We start from the raw sequence: 17,177 nt of genomic DNA, 5'->3' as shown, positions 1-17,177 counted from the left end.
GCAGCACCAGAGACCAGCTCTTTCATAGCAACCTCTCAAACTGCCTGGAGAGCTCTGTCTTCCTGTCTCTAGCTTACCCTGTCCTGAGGAGGAAGAGCACCACGCTCCTCCTCACCACTGCAAAAGTCCAAGCTACCAGCAGCTGTCCTCTCCACCTCCACCAGACCTTGCAGCCCTTTATTCTAGTAACAGGTTTCTGCACGCACATTACACCAGAATATGACAAACACAAGAAAGTTTGTCCCTGCTATACAATTAAATTGTTCAACTATGCAATTGCTAGCCTGTACCAAAACCTTCCCTTCTAAAGTTCAGTGGTTTTCACACTGCTGTACGAGGTTCTTTGACTCGGGACTGTGATTTAGCACAGCCTCTTTATTTCCTTTTCCGAACACGACAAAGTGACTTCAGCTCTGGGAATACACTGATTTTTGTTACTGATTAAACCAAAAATCACATCACGCGGCAACAACAGGGACGGTCACTGTGGTATAAGCCTCCCAGTCTTCACGAACGTCACTTCCCCCGGCTGACATGAGAACACACAATACATGGACTCATGACTAAGGAACCCACAGACCTGTCCAGCCCTGCCAGGATATAAATCCTATGGAAAGCCAAGGCAGCACACTATAGAAACCCCACTAAGTAATCCCACAATGGCCTTGATCTGTTTCAAGGCGTGTTTCCTCCCACCCACGCCATCACCTCATTACCACCCAACCAGGGTCACGTATAATAGAATCCCAGCCTGGTTTGTGTTGGCAGGGACCTTAAAGCTCATCCAGTTCCAACCCCTGCCACAGGCAGGGACCCCTTCCACTAGAGCAGCTTGCTCCAAGCCCCTGTGTCCAACCTGGCCTCGGTGTATCTCAGCGCGGACACTGCTCCCACCTCCGGACACTCGCCCTTACCACAGGCCAGGGGCAGCGGGGCTCTGTCGTGCTCCGGACCCGCTTCAGCACCGTCCGGCCCCGGGGAAGGACAGGGCCCCGCTGCCCCCGGCCCAATCCCGGCCTCACGCACGCACCCTCCCCGTCCCGCCGAGCGCTCACCCAGGCACAGCTCGCAGACATAGGCGTAATAGGACCAGAGCACGACGAGGGCGATGATGAGGACGGGCAGCCAGGCGAAGGCGCGCTGGCAGCACCGCAGCCCCCGCGACACAGCCATCTTCCACCGCGGCGGGGCCGCATCGGCCGTCGGCGGCTCGGGCTGAGCGGGGAGCGGGACGCTCGGCGCTCGGTTGAGCAGCCTGGAGGCCAGCGGTGGCGCTGGATTGGGTGCGGCGCGGCGCTTCGGCGCCCCCTGGCGGGGCGAGGAGGCGCGGGGCAGTGCCTCCCGGTTCGTCCCGGTTGAAGTTGATGTGCGCGGTGCGCGGTGCTCTGAGTTCCGTGGCACGCCGCGGTAAGGTGTTCCCTTCCCAGCTGGAAACACACCGGCCCTTCCTTCCACAGTAGCAACCCTGTGGTGTTTCACGTGTCTGATGGCTCTGATGTCCTTCCTCTGACTGCTGAATCTTTGATCATCATCATCGGATCCCAGGTTGGAGGGACCCCAAGGATCATCTGCTCCAACCTCTCTCGACACAGCATGAGATCTGTCCCTGTTCATGGGCAGGGGATTTGGAACTAGATGATCTTAAAGTCCTTTTCAACCCAAACCACTCTATGGTTCTATGATCTAGACTAAATGTCCCAGCACCATGTCTCTCTACAGCTACCTGAAAGGAAGATGGAGCAAAGAGGTGGCTGGTCTCTTCTCCCAAGTAACAAATGATAGGACAAGAGGAAACGGCCTCAAGCTGCACCAGGGGAGGTTTAGATTGGATATTTGGACAAATTTCTTCACCAAGAGAATAATCAGGCATTAGAACGGGCTGCCCAGTGCAGTGGTGGAATCACCACCCCTGGAAGTGTTCACACACTGTATAGATGAGATGGTTTAGTGGTGGCCTTGGCAGTGCTGAGAGAATGGTTTGACTTGATCGTAAAGGTCTGTTCCAACCTGGCTGATTCTGTGGTTCTGTGTCCAGCTGGATCTTAAAAGTGTCCAACGTTGGGGAACCCACCAATACCCTGGGGAGATTATTCCAATGAATATTTGTTCTCATTGTGGACAATTCTCCTCTGTGTCCAGTCAGAATCTCCCCAGGAGTAACTTGCACCCATCACCCCTCATCTTTTCCATGTGAATCACTGTAAAAAAGAGTCTCCATCTTTGCAGCCACCCTTTGAAATCTGGAACATGGGGATAAGGTCTTCCCTGAGCCTTCTTTTCTTCTGGCTGAACAAGCCCAGCTCTATCTCAGCCTTTCCTCACACAATGGCCTTCTCAGTCCTTGGATCATCTTTGTGGTCCTTCTCTGCACCTTCTCCAGCCTCTTCACATCTTTTTTGCACAGTAGGGACCCAAACTAAACACAGTATTCCAGGTGTGGCCAGAGAAGGACCAAGTGGGATGATGATTTCTTTATCTCTGCTGGTGATGCCCTTGATGTTCCCCAGCAACCTGTTGGCTTTCTTTGCTGCAGCAGCTCCCTGCTCTCTCCTATTGAGCTTGTGTCCACCAGGACCCCAGGTGCCCCTCCACAGAGCTGCTCTCAGCTGGGTAGATCCCAGCCTGGGCTGTACTATTAGATTATGTGTGCAGGACCTGACACTTACTACATTTTGTACCAAAAGCTCTTTTTATCAGTAATCATACAATTTTGTACCTTGTTCTGTAAAGCTTATCTTGCTTCTCCTGGAGGATGATCCTGTCCTTCTGTTCTGACACTACCAGCTTCGTGTTGCTCTCAAAGTTCCTAAGCATAAACCTTGGTTACTAGTGATGCACATGGGAAGATCAGACTCGACAATCTGTGAAAGGAAAGGAGCATCCCCTCCAACAACCCAGTAACATAGCAGTTAATGTAAAAAAGGAAGAAAAAAGACCATGCCACCCACCCAGTCTGCTCCACAACCCCCTTGGAATTCCTGTAGGAATCCCCCTCATTTCCACATTCAGTGATGTGTTTTGAGTTAAGGCTTCAGTTAATTAAATCCACTACATTGCCTCTGTTAAGGAAATTAGTTTTCTAATCAAGAGAGTGTCTTATCTAACAGATTGCACTTGTGATAAAGCCCTGGTGTAATTCACCACTTTCAGTCACTCCCTTTGTTCATCAGGTTTTTCCCCCTCAGAAAACTTCCCTTATTGTTGGTATCAAACTTGCAGGCTGTGCTGCCTCTAGCAACCTTCTCTTTGAGGACAGGTACCACATTTGCCATTCTCCTCCTCAGACCGCACTTGCTAATTCCATATTCAGTTCTTCCAATACTTTAAGTGGAGATGATCTCCAACTCCTGATTTGTTCAGTAATGAGGTGATGTATCTTAACCTCTCCTCTGCCCTGCCCACAGTTTATATGGTCACTATTCTCTCCTTTGGGCTACTAAACTTCTTTAATACAAACCCTCAACTTTTTGGCACTTGTTTTAGTTTTCTGTGTGTGGGACAGTTTAACCATATGTTGGCCTGAGCTGTGTGTAACCCTAAACATGAAACCTCAGACAGCAAATTAGATTGTGAAATCCACAGTCTACATACATATAATTCACAGTCTTTATATATATATATTTGCCAGAAAGAGATATGCTCCCTCTGGGGCACTGAGGGAGAGGATTCAGGACACGTACACTCAATACTTTGAGGCTTTGGAAGAGCAAGAATTCCTGCTTGCTTTCTCCTCCTTCCCACACTGCATAGACCTGGGAAACCAACATTTTTACCTGCAGTATGTTATGTTTTACAAACATCACTACAGGAACCAAGTCAGAGAATCTCCTCTTCCAGAACCTCAGATCTGCTCATCGTATAGATGGGATGTGGCACATCCATGATGCACAGTTCCTGTGTGTGTGTATATAAAGCTGGAAGGCAACCTCCCTGTCAGGCAGCCATGGAGCTCCGCAGAAGTGAGCAGCTGTTTTCACATAATGCCTCTGTCAATAAAGTTAAGACGTTTTTGTTCAACAGCCAGTTTAATGTGTTCAAAGATCCACATGGATTATCTTCAAACCTCTTTTGTTTCATGGGCTTCCAGGGGAGACTTAGTCATATAAACATGAGCTCATCTGAGGTAAGAGATTCCCAAGTACAGCTCTTTAAAACAACAAGAATCATGCAACCTTGAAATCTTGTGATTCTTATAGGGTATTTTTTGCACTTGTGGTTCAAGTGTGAGCTCCCCATTTGAAACTGCCAGCTGGAGTCAGAACTGGTATAAAGCACTTTGTGCCCTTTTCAGACATCAGCACTACAGATGTTATTCCAAAGAAATGTTGAATCTAAAGTTGAACTTGAGCCCATTCTACAAAGTGAAGTCCTCTCTGGATGTGCAGCCTCACTGGGATCCACAGCAACGACAGCAGTTGCAAGTAGCCTGATTCAAGAGGGTGGTTTAGGAAGCAGTGGGATTATCCTAAGTGATATCTGTACCTTTGAGTTTCATTCTGCCATTTGCAGTTTCCTGCTAATGCACATCACACACAACTCTTGAAACAAAGCAGCAAACTTCAGCAGAGTCCAGAAAGCTGCGATTTCACCCATACGTGGGACCAGACTGTTTAAAAGGACTAAGGCTGCAGCTCTAAGGAAGGCAAGTAAGAAAACCAAGCACTTGCAGCTTCAGGGTGATTTAAACAAGGCTCATGCTCATAGGCTTTTTATCAAACCCCAACTCTTTGGATGCTCAAAGAGAAGAAGATGGTGGTGGCTTCCAGTGCCACAGAGACTGGGCATCAAGAAGCACATCATACTAACAGCTGTAGTCTGAAGACTAGAGTAAGACTGACACCAGCTAAGATGGCACTGGCTCACTGGACCAAAGAAATAGCTAAAAAGCATCAGGAAACAAGATAAGCTCAGGAAACAAATGCCAGTTTTGACACTTTACCTATTGCAGAAAACCCCAAAGGACCACGTGTACCACTTTCACCAAAATGCTGTCTTTCATATGAGAAAAAGCTCTTTAAAAATGACACATGGTAGGAAATGCTTCTTTGTATTGTCCTGTAAAAACCACACAAGTGGAAAATGCCGCTTGTATTTCCCGTGCTGAACATGAAACCGTGCACAGATCACAGTGTGCATTTCACAATCACATTCTAATCCAGAAAATCAAAGCTGTGCAAGCTACTTTCCCCACTGTTCATTTCAAAATCTTGCTTAAGCTTGTAATACATGCAAGCCCTGAAGGTGTGTGGAAAGATAGCTACAAAGCAGTCGTCAACAGTAATGAGCCAAACCTTGTGAAGATGGAACTTTCAAACTGCTTTTAACCTAGTGTGTGTAAAATAAAGGTGTAGCCTTCTTTAATTGTCAGATCTATTTATATCTGGGTAGGTTACACATGGGTTTGCTTATCAGTGACAGAGATTGGCAAAGAAATGTGATAATCCATGATCTAAAAAGGGAACCAAAGCCAACCTTGACTGGTGGCTGAGAGCCCTTTTTGATCTGAAAAAGGCTTGTGGGCCTCAAGGCTGGCCTGTTTTGTCATTTATTGTAGGAAAACACAGCACCCCTCCCTACCTTGATCCTATGTTGACAGGACTATCACATACCATACTTGTAGGTAAGTAGATAACACATCACAACACATGCTAAACCTAATCATATCAGATTTGGGCTTTGTATCAAAAACGCTGCGCCCCAGCTCATGCAGAGGAGTTAGAACAAGCTTTTCCAGAAAAATGGAAATTAGACAGCTGATTGATTGCAGAGGAAAATAAGAGAGCTGGTTCAGAGGGTGGCCATGCAGAGCTCTAACTACTGATTAACACCTTGGCCATCATATAGATCGTTGCGTGTTAATACAGCATGAACTTTTCAGTGTCAGCTCTTGCTGTAGCTGGAGTTTTCCAGTAGCCTTCATGGCTAGTTTCAAACAGGCTGGGATTCAGCAGTTTTCTCTGTTTGCTGTTGTATCAGAGGGTCCAAAGGACTAATGAGCCAAAGAGGATTAGGGAATACTTTTAGAAGTAGATGCCACTGATCATCTTCAGACTTCACAAAAGATCCTTTTATTTTTACTGGTGACATCTCAGAGAGAGTCATGTTTTATAACAGCTTTTCCTTCTTTGCCCCATTTTCCCAGCTATGTACTGGGAGATGGTGAAGCATAATGAGGCTTCACTGGTACTAACCTATGAGCAAGCTGTATCTTGTTACATTAAGGACTCTCCACTCTGGGTGGTAAGCTGCCATCTTCCCAGGAACCCCAGGAAAACCTCATTTTTGATACTTTTTTGCAGCTCTGTACTGGGACTTCTTCATTTTACATGAGTTTGTGCCTGTGTACGAAGGTCCCATTGCACATTTATCCACGTAGTCTGCATACAACAGCACGATACAGTCTTGCAATGGATAAAACAAATTAAGGAAACTGCTAGAACATACTCACTTGATGCAAATCAGCAGAGCTCTAACGAAGTGAGCAGAGCTGGGTTCGTGCATGCCAGCTTTGAGATGTCTCTCTACAGCTCTGGGACAGAAGTTAGGATTTAGACAGTTACCCTACCACTGACACTGAAGCCAAAGCGGATTGACTTTTCCCCTCACAGCCTTCCCAGCTTCCTTTGTCCTGCACAGTGATCCCTGCCTCGCCTTTGACTGTAAGCTGCATGCATGGTGGTAGTGCTCCAAGTCATCACTTGCTTCCTGCTCTCTCCCATCCCCCAGTTTAAAATTGGATCCTAACTTAATGTGGAAATATGGGCAGGGTATATGGGGTATGCAGCAAGGTCTGTCAGCACAGATCGCAACTACAGGTGTTTGAAAAACTCTCAATTGCCACCAAGTGAAAAAGTGGCCATTTGCAGCGAAATTTGTCTCATTATTACAAACGCAGTCATGTGGGTTTGAATATAAAAGAACATATGGTGAGCGAGCGCTTGTACCATTAGAGGGTGCTGGAGTCCACACAATACTGACCTGCCTTCGGGTCCAGCCTGCTCAAGAGCTCCTCATCGGAGCCTGCCCTGTGCCAGCGCGGCGCTGGTAACAACGGAATGAGAAGTCACTGGGAATAAAACCCATCATAACCTTGTTTTGTCACATTTATAGCCTTGTCCAAACGTCATTCAATCTATTTCTTCACACCTATTGTCTTTCTATACTCCAGGGAGACTGGAAGCTGATCAAATACGCAATAAAGGTTTAGATAGGAAGTCACACAAAATATCACAATGTGACATTTTCTGAGTTCTTCATTTTGCACCTTAAATAACATCCTTTTAATTAGACAGTTGATATTTATCTTGTCATATCTTTTAAAGGCAAAACATTAAACCAAATACCATTCTATATACATAGAGAAAACCAGTCTTCCCCATCCCTCTTCCTTTCCTGCAATTATCAAGTGAATCCTGAACTTTTGTCAGAGACATTTGTTATTTGGCACTGGACTAGTTATATTATTTGGCAGTAATTAAGTCTAGTAACCTAATGGATGGACCTTTTTCTCTTGCCTCTGCAAGGACCTTCCTCACGTAACACCCTTAGAGGAGGATAGATAGGGACAGAAACATACTACACCCAGGGAGATGCTCCTGTGACGTCTTAAATCTCTGTATCTTTTCAGCAAACAGAGTCCTTGTCCCATGTGGATACACAGTTTCTGGTTTCTACAATAGCTGTATTCTGTGGTTATTTATTTAAATCTATGTCTTTTACAATCAATGGTCACTATGCCTTTCCCCTTCACGCTAATTACCTTTGAAACCAGCTAAACACACTTCTAGCCAACTCATTATTCCCTTATCGTTTAAAACAACTGCACGAAGCTTTGAGTCCTCTGACCATGGAGAAGCTTCCCCAAAAGTCAGGGGTTTTAATTTCAGTCTATGCCACCTTTCACGAGTGAGATGCACACAATTATGTGATTCGTCAGAGTTTTGTTTTAAACCATAAAACCAAGTATGTAGGCTCAGAGATGCGCATAGAGGAGGACATTCTGGTAACCTCGCCACATTCTGCAGTTCGAAGTTTTGCAAATCAACTTACTGCATTCTTATTGTACCTGGTGGAGATGATTCCAGAGCTGAGTAGCAGTGCTGAGTGTGGGCAGGCAGCATACACCATGTGTAATTCTTTCATTTCCTGGTAGCAGCAGTTCTTGAAGGCACAACAGCAGGGTTGTTTATTTTTTGTTCTTCATCTTCATTATTAACATTCTGTTAGATCTCTTCACTGCACCTGGCTGGTTAGTGACGGAGTATAACGGCATCTTTGCCCTGGGCTCTTGGAGATGGTGCATATGGATGGGGAAAGCAACAGATAATATGGATGCAAATTTCAAATTACTGGTTCCATCCCCGAGGCACTTAAAGAGGACAAAGCTCAAGGAAACGGGGAGAACAGCAGGACTGTGATTTTAGTTCCTACTGAAGGTATAGACTTGAGAACACCCTTCATGGTCCTTGCAGTATTTTCCTTCACAAAATAACGGAACATAACTTTGTTTCAGTCAGGAGTACCTGCACTCTCTTGCTGAAAGCAAGATCATACAGAGCACTCTATTTACCAGCCAGTGCTTGAAGAAGAGCCTGTCACTTGCACAGGATCAAGATACCAGAAACCCAACAGTGCTGGTCTTTCTGATGAGCACCCATTAAGGATCACTGGCACAGAACACACACTGATTTAGAGTAATCACCTCAAGGAGCAGTCTTTAATGAACTGAGGGGGAGGCACTTTCAACATTCAAGTCAATGTTCTCTTGCCTAGAGAGCCACTCATATGGAAAAAGCAACTGTCTCTTCCTATTAATGTAATTTTGTCTCTCTTACTGGAGGTTTTGCTTTTCTTTTTTTCCTTCTAAATGGTTTCATACTGATAAAACCCTTGCATATCCCACAGACCAGATCTGGTGTGACCCCAGCAGTGCACTGGTATTCAACCTCTGACAGTAAAACACAAACTGAACCTTCTGAGCTAGAAAGATTTATCAGGCTTTGCACTAAGACAGAGTCCTCTTGAGCAGTCCTGTACATGATGTACATGATCCTTCTGCTAACTGCCTCAAATCACCCACTGCATTCAAATACATGATAAATACCAGAGCTCTTAAACATACCGCTACCTCCTCCACAAACTGCCAAGAGAGGCTTGGGTAAGAAAAATGAGCTTCATTTTTAGGTATTTTTTAAAATCAGAACCATAATAACTGACTTGATGCCTTTTTTTGACACTTTTCTCCACTGATGCATACCCATCTCCTGGAGGATGCTCCAGTCTCGTTTACATCTGATGTTTCTTCCAAACTTCCGAACCTGTGTCAGCCTGGTAATTAGTCTGAAGGCAGAATTAATTACATTGGATTGCTACAATGAATTCCATCATACCCTGGGAAGTCTGCTATTTGTAATCAGCTATGGAACTGTTGCTAGGAGACTGGAATCATTTATTTTTGGGGGAAAAAAAGAAAAAAAAAGATGTATTTAAAATGTTTGCCTTTCTAAAGTTACACATCCAAGACATACAAAAGTTTAGTTGGTCCTATGAACAATTCTTGGTACTTTCATATATTAGTAGTATATTAACTCTTGCCTCAGAAAACATAAGGAAAACCTCATAAGTAGCTATTATATCTATCAGATATATTCCTAAAAAGAAGCATATTATAACTCATGAATGTTTACTTCCATGATCTTTTTCCTCTATAGCCAGGGCTGCACATACACAGAAAGCATTGTACGCACGGAAGACAATTATTAACTCTCTCAGATACAGCTTGTACGACTGAGTTATCGATCATCCTCTACAGCATTAAAAATATATAATGTTGAAATATAAAGGACTCAGCGATGAAGCTTGCACCAACATAACGAGGATGACTGGACCAAATTTCAGCTTTTACACTCAGGTACTTTTCTCAGTTTCCTACCTGTGGCCCCATAGAAAATACTGAATAGTTCAACTTCCTCCCCTGAGCTCACCTTCAATTACTTTTAGAAGGTTTTCTCATCCTTAATTGTCATTAATCCAAGTTATAATGATTTAATCCTTTAATCTCTTTGCAAAAGTCAATCACAAGCTTTTCACTACTGTTCTCTTTTCCCCATGTGCAGCCACCTCAGCAGTGACAGACAGACTCCAGCATAATTGTGGTACATGCAGGGAATCCTTTTTTAGCAGTAATCGTCTAGAGATGGGTCTTCTCAACTGTTCTGAACAGACTCCGTCAGTTCACGGCATTGTTCTCTGCATGGCATTCTAATGGATAAAATGGTTAGTTTTACCATGTTTTAGAGATAATGTCCATTTTCTTCACTATTATTTTCCCTTCAATTCCAGTGTACATTTCCTTTGCTTTCATTATCTGATAGAGACTTTCAGGTAGAGAAGCTGGGGGTATAGAGAAGTCTGTAACTGATGAGTTGTAATTAAAGCAATTGGAAGAAAAGACCATATTATCCACCAGGCTTTATTCCTAATCTTATTTTCAACTGCCAAAATGTTGGTGAAAGTCTGGTTGCACTGACACTGATTTCCAAAATCCTTATTTAATCCTTCACTTCTGTTTCTTCATCATTTTTTTCCTGTTGATAATCATTAGTCAGGTAGTAAAGAAGAATTTGTGGGCACTGCGGAATTCAAATAATTCTCCCTTCCTAGCAGAGACTATTTCTCTCTTCTAATCTGACACATAATTTATTTTAGCTTCACCCCTAACAACAGCAAATTCTATTCACTGGGATACAACCGAGTCCATCAGGTGATGAATGTTCTGTTCACATTGTTACAATCTCTAGTAAATCCATTTCATTTAAAACTAGGACACTTTACAATACCTGAAATTGTCACCTTTAGTCTTCAATGTATGATAAAAATAGCACTAGTGTATGTCTGCTGCTGGTTAAACCTGCCTTTGACAGTCCACATCCATTTTCTCTGGCCTTACACAAGCTTCAGCTAGTCTGGATTCTGCCTGCTAAGGATGTAACGGGTATTGTGAATTATAGCTGATGACCCTGAGAAAAATGTAATTTATTGTCAATTGTCCATTATAATCTGTGGGAAAAACAAAATACTTTTCTTGAAATGCTGTGTGAAAAACAAGTTTTGGCCCCAGTTTTTCGGAACATAATCTAACCACTAGACTCACTCTTGTAATGCCGATGAGCCCCCAGAGTGCTCATAAATATTGGCAGCGTGAAGTAGGCAGTATTTTGCCAGTTTTTTTCCTGCTAAACTGTAGTTAGTGTTTTTAACATAGCAATACATAACAACGCCCTTAATGCTATTCCTTGGAACTTCGTCCTGGAATTCTGTTTCAACTCACTTAGGTCCTAGGACATGTAGATCAGCTAGCAATATTGCTGCCAAAGTATAGGTGATGAATTTGCTGATAGAGCTCAAGAAGGGGGACTCTGCATTTCAAACAGCTGCGTTTCAACTGGAGCAGGAGGAAGAAAAGTAATTTTTGTACTAACGAGTTTTATTCACTTTTGTTCCATGTCTATGCGAGACTTTCATTTAAAGGTAGCGTTTAAGGTATCCTATTTCTAAAATCCTTATAAAACCTTATAAAAAGGTTTTGTGTCTGTAACAAGCTCTGCTCATACTGAGATGTATGTGGAAGACAACAGCTGAAATACAGATCCTCCTAAGACTACACATGAGGCTAGAAGCTTGTTGCTTTTCTTTCAGTAATTAGTTCACAGCCAGTTCATTACCATGTTGAGATCTAAAATGTCATTTCAACTCCATTTGTATTTGCCTCTTTATCTGGTCACTCTCTACATCAACACTGGCACTTAATTTCAAGAGAAGTCTTGCGAATGAAGAAATGAAAGTGGGGATATAGAAGTCATTTACCACCATGGCTACGTTACTTACAACTTCTGGTCTGCTGTTTCCCCAGGAATGCAGTTTTATTTGCCAAGTCTGTTCTTGATGTTTGTATCAGTGGACAGTCTCTGCTAGGATACCTACATATTTTGGAATACTTGTAGAGAACCATATATACAGTCAGTAGCTATACTGCATCAAGGATGACAGATACCTTAGGAGCACATTGAGCATAATTAAGTTTGTGCCATGGCACACTATCACAGCTGAGACCTGGCCGCCAAACACAGACCTGTCTGGATCCTTAGCACGTGGAATCACAAGCTGTACATTTAAAGTATCAGACTTCTCATGGTTGCCCACACATGGAATATTATCCTGTTTCTCAACCTTCTAGCTTGGTTAAAGTTTTCTCCTAACAAAATCTTTTCATCCCAGATTGAAACCATGGCTATTGTAGCCTTCTGAACTGCTAATGAGACGTGGCTGTGGGAATCCTCAAGACCAGTGAGTTTGAATCTTAAAATGTATCTGTGTTTATGTAGTGGAAATATGAGAAAGCATATTTTGACTAATGGTATCACCCTAGAGAGAAACATACTTGTTATAAATATGTTCCATTGCAATAGCTGGAAACCTAACAAAATTGCCATAAACAGGACTTACATCAATGTTTCTGCTTGACCTTTCTGGGAGAATAAAAGGACCTTCTGGGAATGCAAAACAAATGAAATTTTTGGAAGCAAAATGAGTAACACAGCCCTTCCTTTTTATAAAATGGAGCCCTGATATAGCTGCTGCTTAGTAACAGTTCCTCCAAACGATTCATAAAAGCACCAGATGTAAAGGTGTGCACGTGTGCTTAACTCCCGGCTCGGATGCAAAACTCAGAAACGCTCATGCTGTGGGTATGAGTTTGAGATTTTAGATGAATAACTTTATCAAAATTAAAACCATATCCTTGTAGACGCGGATAATCTATGCAACGAGCTCCCCTGACACCCGTGTTTCTGCCAGCTGATGTGTTGTTGGAGCTACAATAGCTGTGGTATACCATTTCCTGGGGCTTCCTAACCACAGCTAGCTCTCTTCTGCATTTTCCCCTTAGGGGAAAGATAATCTGTCTAGCACAGAAAACCTGCTAGAAATAGCATGATAAAAGCCACAATTTCTGAGAACTTGGTTAACCTACAAAAATACTCTCAGCACCTCTGACGTTGAGTATATTTAATAGGACCAGAACAGTACCAAGACAACACAAATAATAGTCAGTGTTTCGGCCCATAATTAAATACTACAGATAAATGTAAATGCAGAACTGAACCAGCACTAATAGGTTTTTTTTCTTCCCTTCGAACGTTATTATAATGTCCTGTTAATCTGGATTAATTATCACAATCCAAATTAAAGTATTTTATAGTACCTTATACAAATAGCTAAGAAAAACTATTTAGTACTGCAGCTAACCTCTTTTTTTATACATTCCTAGTAGCAGATGCAGTATGTTCACATAAGGAATACTATTTGCCTGGAAGTGTAACAAAGCTCCTGGAATCCTCCTCATCTCTACAGCCAGTGACTGCTGAAGCAGTTTTTGATCCCTTACCCAGCTCATCAAGTTGGTGAAGTAAGAAACATGAATCCCTCATTGCAACATACGGTTCCCTCATACAGTTTCTTTTAAAGAGAGGAAATAATTTAAAGCCAATTAGAATTTCTGATGCATTTATTACCCAATAATAAATTAAAATAATAAAAAAAAGATCACCACATTTGCCTTGTGGAGACTGATAAAGTAAAGTGCTTCCAAGCCATCCTGAACACAACTCTGCTTTGGCAAGGCAGGTTTAAAACAAGCCAGGAGCCTCGCCAGCAGAAGTACAGAACCAGTGCATTTCTAGATTGGCCCTTCTTCTGTGGCTCCTCTTCTTCTGCCAGCTGGCTCCCATCGCCATGGCAGAGCAGAGGCTGAACTCCTTTGGTTAACCCTCTGCTACAGCCAGGCAGCAGAAAGGCTCTCACTGTCTTGATATGGAAATCTTGTCTTTCACAAGTCCTGAACTGGTGACTGTGGGTTGCACAGCAGTATTTGTGCAATCACTAGCAAACAGACACTGCTCAGGTTTTCAAAAGACATGAGTAGATGGAGTTATTCCTACTCAACCCATCCCACAACTCTCCTCTCCTTCCTCTCTCTCCACACATTCACATGTTAAAATTAAGTGGGTCTTAACAGATCCCTAAGTGGGATATACCCAAGTGTTTCAAATTTACCCTCAGTGAACTTGAATGGAAAACATTTGAAAATGAAATTCAGGGTGAAATCTTACAGCATTGCTACAGCATATGGAGCTAATTTCAAATAGCACTTTGATAGTGTCATGATCTGTTAGAAAGTGTTCACCTTATACCAAAGATATTATAAACTCAGTTGCCTCACTCAGTGTATGTTCATCTTATGATCCATAAGAAAGCTATTTAGAGGATTGTGAAATACGAACTTTGGCCAGAGCTAATCTAGAAAGATCATTATACTATGGATGGTGCAGCTTGTTTCTCTTGAGTTTCATATTATTCAACTGTTCACAGCTAGTAAATTCACATCTACTAAGCTGCAAAAGTTATCAGATGAAATGCAGCCCATTGTAATCCCCACATGAAGTAAATAACTGATGAAAAATTAGTTCCAGCATGTGAAACAAATATTTTTGCAAACAGCATTTGATAAAAGAATTGGCTTTATTAACAACTAACTTTTTCACACAATGGAGAAAATGCAGAAATCTGCTCTATCGCTACAGGCCACAGCATTTCTCAAGTGCTTACCAGGAAAGAAAAAGACTTAACTGGAAACAAAAGCACATATAGACCACATCTCCTGGCAGGCACAGAACTTGGCGCTGGAAATGCAGTGGTAGAAATATGTCGAAGGGATTTGCAGGATGTGAAATGGCTCTTGTGCTAATGGAAACCTTGTTATTGGGCTGCTACAAGATGCACTAACACCACAGATGAGGCCACATGCATACCTTCAGACAAACTATTCACTGCTCTGTGTTTAAGGTCAAAGAAAGTAGTAAAGTTGCACTGCACTTCTTGAAACAAGACAAGGGCCAGCGACTCTTCCCATAGAGTCCAGCTACTGGTTCTTCTAAACCTAAACAGGCAGTGTTATCACCAAAGGGCTGGTCCAGCAGCCAGGACAAATGTCAACCCAAGCACAAATTTGTGCTCATGTTGGGCTTTCCCCTCTGTCACTAGCAGGAAGGCTGGTGGTGTGAAGCTGGCTGGGACAGATTCATGCTACTCAGAAGATCCCCAGTTTGTAGGGAGTTCTTATGAGCCTCCTGACCCTGTCTGCAATACAGGGTGAAAGAGTCTAAAAAATCCTTGGGTTCTCCCTAGAAGAGTAAGTTTTCAAGCACTGTAAATTGAGCTTTCCTAAGCACTGCCTTGAATCTGGAGCACTTTCAGAAACCTACTTCTTTGCAATGCACCAAAATCAAGTTCCTTGCTGAATTTTAGAAGTCCATTTGCTGTGTAATATTGAGACATCACCCGAGCCCCGATGTTGCAGCAAGCCTACTGTAGCTCCCCTTCAGCAGCTTTCCAATCAACAATGCATGCAGTAACAACCAAGAGCTGTCACAATGGCTCCAGCATGATGCACCGGAAAGGATGCTCAAGAGTATATCTGATAAAAGTCAAACCAACTATACAGAAGAGCAGGAAGCTCAAGCAGTTGTTTGTGGCTAAAGGTGTTGAAGAAACTTCCACCACATGCAGTGATTGCTCTGAGCACTGAGGAGTCCACTGAGAGGGTTAAATGAAAGGCACCAGGTGCAGTTAGAACCAGGTAAATGTGATAGGAGAATGAACTCTAAACTGAAGAGAAACATCATTTCACCAAGTGCTGAGTCCTGGGCACTTCACTCCATTTTCCTCCTGTTTTCACAAACTTCTGCTATTCCACTCTTGTTAGAGAGAGCTGGAACAAGAATCTTTCCAGATTTAACCCTCAGAACATGAGGGTTAAGCCTTCCAGTAGGGACAACCTCATACACCAGAGGTGGTAGAAATTTTGCTCACTTGGGACAGACTTTCTTCTTCCTCTTCTCTAAGGCAGCCCCTCAGCCTGCAGTAATGCTTCTCCCTAACAGGCCAGAGGTTTCTCATGCACTAACAGGAACAGCCCCTTTCCTCTGCTTCGTTTCTCCTTCACTCCAGCAGCAATTCCTCTGCCTCTGAAGTCTGTCATCTTTTCTTGCCAAAGAGAAAGGAATGACAAAAGCATTCAAAGAAAAAGAAAAACAAAGAAATCCCAAGCCTCGTGTGTGACATAAAGAAAACAATTCACATGATCTTTATTTTTGTAACCCTCGTCCTCCTCTCACCCCCGTGCCTGTTGTTATCACTCAGCATGTTATTGTTATTACTTGAAATTTGTTTTTAAAAGTGCCTATCCAGTGCTGGAGGTGCTTGAATACACATGGAAAATACACAAAACATATGTCTAACTTGGACCCTGTGCTCCCCGAGGAAGGGCTGGTATCCTCTGTAGTGCACTCAGCACACTTATGGCATGAACAAATTATGAACAATAATAATAAAGAATAACTTGTGCCCATTTATCTGTTTGGGCTATGAAACTGATCTGTCACTGACCCTGAAAACTCTCTGACACACACTGTGGTTGAGCTAAAACCAAGCTGCTCTTTCCATTATTTTTTTTCCGAATAGCTGAAGTCAAAATCCCAGGGTAGGTGACACAGAGCGACCCTCCTGCTTTTGATGTGAATGGGAAAGGATTTGTCTTTTTATATCAAAGCTAGCTGGGAAGAGGAGGTGGGTGGCCGTGAAAGGGAAAAGCCATGAAATTGTCTCCATTGGTTTATAAGAAACAGCCATTCGATGGGATTTTGGGAGGGGGAAACCTTCTGAAAAATGTGCTGGTGTGATTCCTCCAGAGGCCAGCACGTCTGAGCCAAGCGCTCGTATCAAGTGAGGGGGGGCAGGAGAAGTTCTTCACTTAATTGAGAACACACTTGTTTGCAGAGTTCAATGTCGGGAACTCCAACATTGTTTTGAAAAGACAGAGTCTTGTGTAGGTGTCGGAATTCAGAAGAGGCAAAACAAAAACGGATGGAAAAAGGCAGCTGTGATGATTTAACTCTCCGAACACCTTTAGCTGTTTCCCTTCCTGTGCCCCACCAACTGGATCTCGCTCTTCTCTCTTGGCTGCTGTTAAGAGAGGCAAGCCCATCTGCTCTGACCCTCTCCCTCCTCGCCTCTCCAGCTTCCCCTCCTCCTGCCTACACCCAGTTTACTGCACCTACTTC

At 43.3% G+C, this 17,177-nt stretch overlaps 1 protein-coding gene across 2 annotated transcripts in view; it reads right to left on the bottom strand.

The window, feature by feature from the left end:
- ZDHHC15 (zinc finger DHHC-type palmitoyltransferase 15) overlaps positions 1 to 17,177 on the bottom strand; it is a 97,757-nt gene that overhangs the window by 13,729 nt on the left and 66,851 nt on the right. Inside the window, exon 1 of one of the 2 annotated variants that reach the window (XM_061445768.1) lies at positions 1,056 to 1,260. The exons of the other annotated variant lie outside the window; for it this stretch is intronic. Coding sequence (XP_061301752.1) covers positions 1,056 to 1,173 — 118 coding nt within the window. The 5' untranslated portion in view covers positions 1,174 to 1,260. Of the gene's footprint in view, positions 1 to 1,055; positions 1,261 to 17,177 lie in introns of those variants that run through there. 2 annotated transcript variants of the gene reach the window in all.

Source organism: Pezoporus flaviventris, unplaced genomic scaffold (assembly GCF_033815535.1).
Source record: "Pezoporus flaviventris isolate CSIRO_AGI_PZ_B2104156 unplaced genomic scaffold, CSIRO_AGI_Pfla_v1 ptg000005l, whole genome shotgun sequence".
Lineage (NCBI taxonomy): Eukaryota > Metazoa > Chordata > Aves > Psittaciformes > Psittacidae > Pezoporus > Pezoporus flaviventris.
Note: the sequence above shows the minus strand (reverse complement) of the source record. Positions and strands in the feature narration are given on the sequence as shown.